At 27.2% G+C, this 12,712-nt stretch overlaps 1 protein-coding gene across 2 annotated transcripts in view; it reads left to right on the top strand.

Annotated features, from left to right (window-relative positions):
* The window catches only part of LOC117177474 (43 kDa receptor-associated protein of the synapse homolog), a 157,965-nt gene that overhangs the window by 122,851 nt on the left and 22,402 nt on the right, over positions 1–12,712 (top strand). For both annotated transcript variants that reach the window (XM_033368194.1, XM_033368195.1), the window contains exon 6: positions 10,862–11,062. In XM_033368194.1, the coding sequence (XP_033224085.1) occupies positions 10,862–11,062 (201 nt within the window). The remainder of the gene's footprint in view (positions 1–10,861; positions 11,063–12,712) is intronic.

The raw sequence follows: 12,712 nt of genomic DNA, 5'->3' as shown, positions 1-12,712 counted from the left end.
TATATAAATATATACATATATTATTAATGATAATATTATAATTATGTTATATTATAATAGTCTTATTTATATCTTGATCCGCATTTGAAAGAAATTAAAGAATTCGGCGATTTTGGAATTCATCTCGTTTGGATAAAAACTCAATTATTTGATTGAAAAATTAATTATTTTGTTGAAAATGTAACTATTTTGTTCAAAAAAGTCCTCTTTTCTACCAAAAGTTTAACTACTTTTTAAAAATTTTTATTTATTTTTTATTTGAAGGTTCATCTCTTTCGTTGAAAATACATTTTTGAAACTGACAATTAATCAATACCATTTTGGTTAAGAAATTATGTGTTTTGTTAAAAATTCGTCTTTCTTTGTAGAAATTAAATTGTTTTATGGAAAATTTATGCTTTTTGATTAAAAATTACATTTTTCGGTTGAATTATCAACTATAAATATTTTTTGGTTGTAAAGTCGTTCTGTTGTAAATGCAACTATATTGTTAAAAGTTAAAATCACAATTTTTGGGTGGAAATAATCTTTTTGTTTTTATAATTAAATAATTTCGTTGAAAGTTCATGTATTTTGTTGGAAATTGACCTTGTTTAGTAGAAATTTAATCTTTTTGGTTGAAAATGTATTATTTTTGGTTAAAAATGCAATTGTTTGGTGACAATATCAACTGTACATCTTCTTGGGTTTAAAAGTCGATTATTTCACTAAAAGTTGAAATACTTTGTGAAAAATACATTTTTTTTAACAAGGTTTTTTAATTATGGTTGAAAATTTAAATATTTGGTTGAAAGTTTAACTCTTTGATTGAAAACTCATTTCTTTCTCTTAAAACATTCAACTTTTGGTAGATAATTCGTCTTTTTGACTTTAAAATTAAATCATTTCTTTAAATTATCTAAAAATGTAATTATTATATGATTGATTAAAAATAAATCGTATTTATTGGTTAAGTTGGAAAATCGTTTTTTTTTTTTATAGGACATTAATCTTCTTGGTCAAAAATTCACCTTTTCCCTTGAAAATTTAACAATTTTGTTGAAAATTCGTTTCTTTTCTTGTTCAATTCAATTTTTTGGCACAGTTTTTATCTGGAAATTGTACTATTCTATTTTTGGTTGAAACTTTATCCTGTACATTGAATTAGTTGAAACACCAATTATTTGATAGAAAATTAATTTATTTTATTGAAAAGTAAGCTTTTGGGTTTTTAAGCAGAAGTCTTTGAACTATTCCGTTTAAAAATAACTTTACACTGTTTTGTAAAAAAATCATTTTTTTGGCTTTGAAATTAAATTTTTTTTTTTAAATCCTCATTGACTGAAAAGTCAACTATTGTGTAAAATTTATATATTTTTGGATGAGTTCAACAGTTTTTAATTAAAAATTCAAACTTTTTTTGTTGAAGATTTATCATTTTAGTTAAAAATGGAATTATTTTGTTGGAACTTTGTTATTATCTTTTTTTCAGTTGAAAATTCAATTATTTTGATAGTAAGTTAATTTCTAACATTTTCAATTGGCAAACTTAAATTTTTATCTGTAAATAATAATGCAGAAATATTGATCTGGAACGACTTAAAATAAAAACAATGTAACTTTTATTTTAAAAAGTTGTTAGTTAAAAAATTGGTTTGATCGTTCAATTTTGAATGTTACGAACTAAAAATTTTTTGAAGTATTATCATTTTAAACCTTAAAAATAATAGCGTAATTTCTATTTTTTAACTAGAAGTCTCTAAAATGTTAAAGTCAGAAAAATTTTAAATGGTAATTTCGTTTTTTAAAATAATTTAATTTTAAAAATTGTAAAACTAAAAGGTGTTAAGAGTTTGTGTTTTATACGTATGAATTATTGAGCGTTTAAATGAAGTATTTCTGAATTAAAAATTTGTCAAACTTCACTTTTAAAAGTTTAAAATTCAAAATATTCCCACCTCAAAAAAATCGTTTTCAGATTTTAAAGTTTGAATTTTCTAATTTCATCCTGAATTTTGAATTGGAACAGGAAATTTCTCAAATTAATTGTATGTATTTCTGAATTGGGTCAGAGATTTTTGAAAAAAAAAAATAATTCACATATGGGACAAGGAATTCTACAGAATAATTAAGATTTTGAGTTAGGACATAAAAATTTGAAAAAGGAAGTATAATGAGGGTACATTATGAAAAGAATTTATATAATATATAATTAACTATATATGATATTATAATTATAATAATATTGTCTCAACAGATATTAATATTAACATTAATATTAATAAGCTGTGAATGATTGTGCTAGAGTTTTAAACGTTTGAAGTTGAATTTCTCAATTTCAACGAGAAAATTTAAATAGCTTTTCCCAAGTAGTCCTGAAAAAAGTATAATATAACCAAATTCTAGGAAGCTATAGTTTGTAATTGTTTAATTCAAAATGCTTCTCATAATCAAATTTTATCATTTCGAAAGTCCGGAGGCTATTTACACTTTTCTGGTTTGATAGATAATTTAAACGCTTTAAAACTCCAGCTCAATAATTTACAGCTAATTAATATTAATATTAATGTAATCATAATATCGAAGAAAATAGTGATATAGAGGAGTAATATATCCTAAGGACAAGAGGAACTGAAATATAGACACAGAAATATGTAATAATTTAATGATTGAATTATTATCTTTTCAGGTAAAAATTCTAAGAAAGAAAATATGTAGCTTCGATTTATTTGAAAATTCAAGAGAGCAAAAGAATATTGTAAAAACGTGTAAGAGTATACAATGAAGACAATTAATTCTATTCTTTTCTATATATAATTATAATATCACATACTTAATTATATAATTTATTTGCATTATGTACAATAATATACACAATATATAGTATAAAATATAATGCACGCAATATAATATACAACAAAAAATTAAAAACGGCATTAATATTCTGATATTGCACATACATTTTTATTTTTAAATTCTACGAAATATTCAAATATCATGAGAATCGCCAATTTCTTTTATTTCTTTTTCATTTTTTTTTCTTGTTCAATTCAATTTCTTATCACATTTTTTATCTGGAAATTGAACTATTCCATTTTTAGTTGAAACTTTATTCTGTACATTGTATTTGTTAAAACACCAATTATTTGATAGAAAATTAATTTATTTGTTTTTGATTATTATTTTTTTTAATTGAAAGAATTTTGAAATAAAATTTTGGAATTGAATTAAGGTAATAAAAATTGAAAAATAATTGATTTTACAAGATGATTCTGAATCAGTTCAAAATTAAAGAATTAATAGATATTAGTTTTTAAAATTATTTTCTATTATAACTTCAAATAGTATTTCAGTCTAAAAAAATTATATTTTCAACCCACGCAATTTGAAAATTTTTAATTAAAAAAATTAATTTTTGTTAATTATTAGCAACATTTGACCGTTCATTTAAAACAAGCCATTATAAACAACTATTAAAAACTATACAAATTTGAACAGAGTGGTTCGAAATAGAAAGCCTTGAATTGTTAAAATTGTAATCAGCTAAATTTTAAGTTTGAACGCTACAATTTTAATTTAGAATAATATTCAAAATTAATTTAAAACTTGAAATTATTTGAAATAATTTAAAACACGATATAGATTTTTGCAGATTTAAAAAAAAGCTTTTGAGAATTGTAAAATATTTAAAAAGAATAACAAAAATTGTTGTGATTGCTAAGAAAATTGAAAATGCTTTTTCAGTTTGAAAAATTAATTTTAAGTGAGTATTTGAGAAGATTTTAAAAATTAAAAAAAAAAAAAGAATCAGGGCGATTTTAAAGCAATTTTTTTATTTTGCAGTTTTTTTTTAATTTTAGGAAAAAAATCTAATTATCAAAGTAAATCAATTTTCAACCCAAAAGTTTACTTTTCAACAAAATAAATTAATTTTCTATGAAATAATTGGTGTTTTAATTAATACAATGTACAAGATAATGTTTCAACCAAAAATGGAATAGTACAATTTCCAGATAAAAACTGTGCTAAAAAATTGAATTGAACAAGAAAAAAGACGAATTTTCAACAAAATTGTTAAATTTCCAAGGGAAAAGGTGAATTTTTCACCAAGAAGATTAATGTTCTATAAAAAAAAAACGATCTTCCAACTTAACCAATACACACACTGCCTCTACACAGTGCTAATACTGTCAATGTCTCAGTTTGAGTATGAGAGCGAAGGTTGGTGAGAAGGAGAGCAAGCAAAAGAGGGGGGAGAACGAGAGTGGCGAGAGGGAGAGAAGTGAAAGAAGCGAAGGAGAGATAGGGAGGGAGGGGATTGAAAGAGTCAATCAGTGGGAGAAGTGATGGAGATATAGAGGAGAGAAAGCCTTATCCTGGAAACGTTAGCGTTTACGTTACCTAGTTTTACGAATTCACACCGTGCCATAAGAGGTTATCAGTTTCATAAATTGGATCTAAATTCACCACGGTGCTTGCAGTATAGTGTGCATTAGGGGGGTTCAAAAAATTCTTTTAGATCTACATGAAAAGCCGCCCCCCCCCTTAAAGTTTCCATTTCTGCAGGAAATAAATCCGCTATTTCTAAATTCTTTAATTCAAATAGTAACACGTCCCACAGACACTTCAAAATCCCCTTTGATTGATATGGGGAAATTTGGTTTTTCGAAAAATTGAACTCATGCTCCAGCATTTCATCGAAACGTACAAAAATTTTCAGGGATTGAAGAGAAGTGTCTACGTAATAAAACTATACTAATAACTTTTATTTTTAACACACCCTCCCCCTTCCCCTCATGCATCGCCCAAATATGCCCCAAAAATTAAATAACTACATTTGTACGTATTATTGTTAATTTGTAGCAATTTCTGTCAAATTTTATATGCAAATAATAAATTATTGGCAATTTTATTATTGTCAATGACTGTGTAAACAAAGTTTAATTGTTCTAATAAATGTAACTTATTTAAACAATTATTTATTCCCAAAGAATGTACAAAATAATTTATTTTCTTATTAGAATGTAATAGTTGGTTATTGTTTAATGTATAAAATTTTGTAAACATTATGTGATTAGTTAAACAATCAATTATTCTTTATTTACGAAATTTATAAAAATTGGGTCGAAAATGTCCAATTTTTTCTCAAATTGGTATCCTAAGCTACTTTTTGTTAAATAATTACAAAATTTTGATAAATTTCTTCTAATTTTTGGACAAATCGCCATTTGTTTAAACAATTTTTATTTGTTGAAGCAAGTTTTGTTATCACTTTAAAAAAATAAAATAGAATAAATACAATTATTTCTATGAATTTATAGTGTATAGAAAGAATATATTAACCATTTTATAATCATTTAAACAAATATTAATAGTTTAAAAAATGATTATTCCAAAAATATTTTCTTAATCGTCTTTTCTGAATATAGCATAATATTGAATGATTTTAAATAGTATTAAATTCTGCTAAAAGCTTTGTTATTTTTTATACAATTATATATTGTTTTTTTTTAATTTCCTTCAAATTGAGTATGGATGGTTTACATCTTTTTAGCGCAATATTTAATAAGTCATAAAAGTCATGATAAAATGTAAATTATAAAAGTTTCCACATTTTCTCTTCACGAAGTACTATATTTTAGGTAATTTATAATAATTAAAATAATAAAAACATTATCTTAGTTAACTTTGTACAATTAGTACAATTTATTTACAATCATTTGAATAATAAAAAGCATAAGACAAGCCAATTTTGAAACTGCAGTTGGGAGTCATACTGCTGAAAGGTGTTAAATTAATATCGGACTATTACTGCTTGATAACGAGAAATGAGGATCAAAAACAGTATTTACTAAAAGTAGTAAAAAATTACAGAATGCGGTTTCCAGATATCAGAAAGCAGACCAAATTTTGACCAAAAAATAATCTGTTTTATCAGCATAGTAATTAGAGTGCATATAAAATGGATTCGAAATTAATTTCATTATATCATTTGAAAGTCTTTATGAATTTAAAGCTAACGTACTAGAAAACACAACAAATATATAGATTTACATATATATTTACGAAAATAATTTTATGCATTATATTTTATATTATTGATCCACATTTTTTATTAGAAAACTGCTTGAACGAATAAAAATTGTTAAACAATGAAATTAGATTTTTAACAAAATCTACTATTTCTTGAAGTCATTGAATATTATGTTTATTTCAGAAAATACAATTTGTAAAATATTTTTGAAAAAATAATTATTTAAACAAATTATGTTTCGATTGAACAATGGTTTATTTATTTTTTATATATACAATAAACTCAGAAAAATAATTGTATGTATTCTATTTTGTTTCATTTTTTTAAGTTATCGAAAAAAATCTGGTACAGCAAAAAAAAATTGTTTAATCGAATAGAGATTTGTTAAAAATTAGAGTGTATCAAAATTTGGTAATTATTCGACTAAAAATAGTATAAGATACCAATTTGAGAAAAAATAGAACATCTCCAACTCAATTTTCAAAAGTTTTGTGAATTAACAATAATTCATTCTTTGAATAAGTACATAATGTTTTTAAAAAATACAATACTCCAAACAATGACCAAATATTACATTTCAATCATAAGATTTTTTCAAGAAATTATTCCTATCAGCCTTTGCACCCTCCGAGATACGGAAATGTCAATAATTTGACTCGATTAGAAAAATATATATATTAAAGAATTTATGGTATTTTTCTAATTGAAAGAATTCATTATTTTAAGACCCTAGTGTGCATATTTTGAATAGCATTTTTGTTGATTAATCCAAACTTGTACTTTGAAAATTAAACAAAATGATAAATTTTAAAGCAAAGAAGAGCCAAATCGGCACCTAGAAAGAGGGTGATGATTTTTACTTAGATTCAACGGACGTAAACATCAGACTTCCTCTCGCAGTCATGGGCGCCTAATCACAAACCCGTGCAGAAATTTCCCCATCTTTCCCTATTTGAAGTTGGGTTCCGATGGGGTCCCTATCATAATATCTAGGCTCGAGAAAACTTGTTGGGGTCCCTCTCAAAATATCTAGTCCAGGAAGAACTGCTTGGGGCCCCTATCAGACTATCTTTCCTTGAAAAAACTGGTTGGGCCCCTATTAGAATATCTAGTCTAGAAAAAATGATGGGTGCCCTATCTGGTTTTAGTGAAGAATTTCATGCCTCGTATAGGTATGGCAAATCTATCTGTATCAACTGTGAATGTTTAGAAAAAATTACATTTCCTGTCATTATAAACATTTTAAAGTAGTCTACTACTGGAAAAAACAAAGTGTTATAAAAAGAAAAATTTCAATCGATTAAAATTATTAGTTGTAGCAAGAACCTGGCTGAAACAGCGTCACAGAACTAGTCAGGCCCTCTCTAAATTCCCTGACGAGCGCCTTATCAAAAATATAGTTTAAGGAAGTACATGACTAACATATGATGACACAACAGTATGGGAGAGCTCGGGAATTCTCAAGGTTTGTTAATAATAACGAGTCCTTCTTATAAGAAACTCCAGGACTCCGAATTTTTACAATGTCTGCCGGGAATATACGTCGAACATGCAAAAACAAAAGGGTTCAGTAAAGGTCCTGCCTTCTACCGAAGCTTCCGGTGATTGACTCTTAGAATTGTCGTGATCTGAGTCATCCCCGTCACATTGTTGATTCTGGTTAACTTAAAATGGAAGTGTCCGCTGTGTGTGAAGGGAGGGTGAAGCACCCCACATGTCTGGTCCTTGGTCGTCTGCTACTTCATGTCTCCTTTCTTGACAGCTCGTGGTTTTGCTATGATTACATAAAATTAAATAGATGAAATCGCATTACAAATAAAGGTATATTTTCATGCCCAGAGTGCACATTTACGACGGATGACCCTCTCTTTGGATTTGTTTGTTGCGACTTATTCTTTACTCTAGGTAATGTTAATTCTTGCCGGCTCAGGTTAGCTTTTATGCGACAGATGCAAAATACCCTGTTCTAACAGAAGTAGATTATCTGGAATTGCCAGTGAATTAACTAGGATTACTAGCCGATCATCTAAAATTGATTCGCATTACCTATAATTAAAAATGAATTACCTAGAATTGTTAATAAATGATTTAAAATTATGATTGGATTCTCTGGGCTGACAAGTTAATTACCTAGTATTACAAGTGCATTACTCCAGATTACAAATGTGCTACCTGTGATAATGCTGGATGAATATGATTACAAGTGGATTTATCAGGATTACATGGGATTACAAATGGTTCACCTGGGATTACAAGCATATTGCCTAGTATTACAAGTGGATCTCCTGGAATTCCAAATGAATCACCGAGAATTACAAGTTGATTTTTCGGAACTATAAATGGATTGTCTTAACTGACACGTGAATTTCTGGTATTGTAGATTGCCTGTAATGACAAGTCAATTACCTGGAATTACCAGTGTATTATCTGAAATTGCAAGTGGATTACATGGGATAACAAATGGAAAAGATAAGATTACTAGTAGCTGACAAGCTAATTACCTAGTATTAAATAAGGATTACTCCATATGACAAGTGGGTCATTTTGCTACCTATGATTACGCTGGATGACTATGATTCCAAGTGGAGTATACAAGATTAAATTTCGATTACCTGGGATTACAAAAGGCTCAGCTAGAATCACAAGCCTATTACCTAGTATTACAAGTGGATTACCTGTAATTGCAAATGGATTAGCCAGAATTACAAGTAAATTGTCTGAAACGACAAGTGGATTGCCTTGACTGACAGGCGGATTACCTAGTACTACAAACATATTACCTGGTATTACACGTAGATTGGTTATAATAAGAAGTCGAATACCTTGACTTAAAAGTGGGTTACAAGGGAATAATAAATTAAATAGATAGGATTACTTGTAGATTACCAAGGATCACAAACGGATTATCTAGGATAACCCAAGATTACTCCAACCAGTCTGATTACAAGTGGACTCTCTGAACTGACAAGTTACTTACCTAGTATTACAATTAGATTACTCCAGATTACAAGTATGTTACCTGTGATTAAACTGGATTATGTAGGATTAAATTTAGATTACCTGGGACTACAAGTGGCTCAACTAGGATTACAAGCATATTACCTAGTATTACAAGTGAATCACCTGGAATTCAGATTGGATTACCCAAAATTACAAATAGATTGTCTGGAACTGCAAGTCTATTGTCTTGACTGGAACGTGGATTATCTGATATTTCAAATAGACGACTTTATGGATTAATTTATGGCATAAATAGGATTAAAAGTAGATTACCTAGGATCACCATAGGAATTATCTAGGGTAACACTAAATTACTGGGGCCGCTCTGATAACAAATATATTACTCTAGATTACAAGTGGATTACTTGGGATTGCATTGCATTAATTGGACTACCATGTCTGATAATCAGGCTGTCCAACCGATTTCCAGTTTCGCCGTTCTCGGTTTGGAACATAATAGAGATTCAGTGTTGACATTTTACGGAAGAAAAAAGTTAATAAATTTAGTTTATTACTGTTCTTATGATATAAATATTAATTTATAAATTGTGATAATTTTTTATACCAAATATTTGGAATGATAAATTTAATTACTATACGAAACACTTTCTTTTTGGCATAGACATTTTTTGGTAGTAAATAATACGAAGAAATAAAAGAAATTTTAGTCGAAGATTTATACAAGTTCAGAAGCTAATTCTGCTGCTAACTGTGCTCTGCCAAAGTTAATCCTATTTCAATTCAAAGTTCCAACATTCATAATTCATCTATATAATATATTTGTTTTCAGGTTATGTTTATGTGATTCATTCACAATAATAATTATAATAAATTCTACTGCAAATCCCTGCTGTGAATATTTTACCAATAGGGTCGATAGGGATAGGTGTGATAACAGGGTTAGTCTGATGAAGAGAACATTTTGAATGGTATGAATGGTATGAAAAAAGTGGTAGTTAGTAGTTATTTCTTAAATAAATAAATTTTAAAGAAACTGAGGAGCTATCAGAAAACTCCAATTCTTATTTGTGCCATCTTGTCTTTTGATTTGAATTTTTCTTACGTAAAGCACCTTTTGTTGAATTTTTTAAAATAATGAAGCAATATATGATATTTTCCTCGGATATTCGTTGTTTTTAAACATATTTTCTATTTTTTATTATTTTTTATTACAAATTACGACAGTCTAATTAAAAATAAGTGCGATGTCTGTTTTTTGTTCTTGTTTTTCATTATTAAATACAAAAATTAGTCAATAGCTCAAAGTTAGTTTGGAAGGTTAGTGAACCTCATTTTTTATCTTTTAGAATAAAAGAGGAAGAAGAAAATAAGAATAAGAAAATAACATATTGATACAAAAAACGCATACATATAATTTTTGAGTGAATTTTGAAATTATACAATTAAAAATAGGTAAGCTCTTCAATATGACTGAACCTTAATTACAAAATAAAATTTTTCTATTTTCAATAATATTTTTATAAATAACAAAAAATTGGAAGCAAATATACATTTAAGTGTTTTTCCACACATATTACACTTAACCGTAATAACGAAACATTTGAAATCGTTGACACCCCATTAAAGAAAATAAAAAACATTTCTTCAGACAAATGTTTGCTCATTAAAGAAGGGGACGATTAAAAGTATTAGTAGTAGTTTCTAACAAATTGTTATAACTTTTTATTTGTATTTGTATTAGATTAGCTTTAATTTTTTTCCGTGTTCCGAAATAATTAATAAAAAAATATTAGGCATTTAAATTTATCTATTGAGTGATCTGATTAAATAAAAAAAATCGCTGCGATGTTAAAATAAGTGGTAGTAATAAAAAATTATTTATTTCAGGTGTACGTTGGCTTATCAGAATTATTCTGCAGATTGCAGGATGGAGACAAAAGTGCAAGATATGCAGCTAGAGCTTATGATTTATCGAGGAGCTTGCAACTAGGGGATTTAAATTCCAGACATCATCGAGCTGCATTGCTACAAATGGCTGCTGCACTGAGGAAAAAGGGAGAACTGGGAGATGCTCATGATTATTGTTCGGTAATCCAATTAAGTTGGCATTCCGATCCAATACCCACTAAGATTTTCCAGAGAAATACCATTCTGTTTTCATATATATCAGAGCCTGATCTTCCAAATGAAACAGTTTCAAATTAAAATATTAAAATGAAACAATTTCAAATTAAAATAGAAAAATGAAATTTTTTCTGAAAAAAGATCTACTCCCGAAGAATTTTTTTTTAAATACACGCTATCTCAAGCCAAGTATTACTTTTCAAATAACAGACCAAATTTAATCAAACGTAACGCCTGGCTGGAGATAGTGTATACCTCTGGAAAAATATTCATCTTTCGAACTCTCTCTAATAGCAACGAGAGTAGATCTTTTTTCAGAAAAAATTTAACTTCAAAAATTTTCTAATTTATTCTCATCTTGTCTGAAAATGACGTCCAGTATTTTCTGTGATTTGATATATTTCTATATTCACGGTGGTCAAAAAAGTATCTACACTAGGGTGGTATATACATGTTTTTTCATCTGATTTTTATGGGGATACTCCAGACATTTGTTAGATTTCACACAAACATAAATGCATTTTTTTAAAATTATATTTAGAGGTGGCGCAAGCCCCATGCAGTTTAACACGTATTTCCTATTAGAAAAAAATACGTTTTTGTAAATCATTTTCAGAATCGTCAATATTATCTCAATCGATTTGAAACTAAACATTTATCTTTACAATTAGTCATAGAGGACGAATAGAATATCTCTTTTCAAATATCAACATCATATGTCTGTTTTATAAGGTTACAAAAAAACTCCACAAATGAGAAAACGGGTTTTTACGAGTATTTGGCGCTAATTATGACTTTTTCGCGGTTATTTATACAAATTATTTCTTGCACGTAAAAGACCATTTGATACTGATAATAAGATGTTCACATAAATTGTTTAAACAATTCATTATTGTTTTTAGCAATTTTCTCACAGAATGGAGTTGGAAAGACGCAGTTTTATTTTTAATTGTCCACTTTTTGTCCAATTTTCAATTAGAGGGAAGCGATAGTTTATCAATGTTAATAATAGTGATTGTTTAAACAATTGATTATTATTGTCAAGAACATTCTCTTAGAAATATGCTACAAAATTGTAGTTAAAAAAAATTCACTTTTACTCAAATTTTCAATTAGGATAAGGTATGCAATTAACTGGAGTGAAGGAAATTAATTTTTTAAACAATTAATTATTATTATTAATAATATTATATTTAAATAATGCTATAAAGATGTGACTTTATGTCCAGTTTTGAATTAAAGTGACGTAATAATGAATTCAAGTTATCAAAAATATTTGCTCAAACAATTTATTATCAGTGTAGATAACATTTTCTTACCTTAATTTGTATAATGTTGCGGTTTTTTCTGAAATTTTAAAGTGTTTATCTATTTTGCATTAATCGTGACTCAATAATTAATGAAATTTAGAAAAAATAATTGTTTAAACAAATTATTTTTTTCTAACTATCTTTTCTTACAAGGAAACTATCCCAGGTGTCCCTCACCGATTTTGATGAAACTGCAATATGTTCTTATTTATCGAGCAATTTCAATTTGGGGGTAACTACCCTAAACAAAATATTTTTTCTTATAAGCCCCGAACACTTCAACTTTATTTTGAAATATTCTCGT

Source organism: Belonocnema kinseyi, chromosome 7 (genome assembly GCF_010883055.1).
Source record: "Belonocnema kinseyi isolate 2016_QV_RU_SX_M_011 chromosome 7, B_treatae_v1, whole genome shotgun sequence".
NCBI classification, from domain to species: Eukaryota; Metazoa; Arthropoda; class Insecta; order Hymenoptera; family Cynipidae; genus Belonocnema; species Belonocnema kinseyi.
This window is presented reverse-complemented; position numbering and strand designations above follow the sequence as displayed.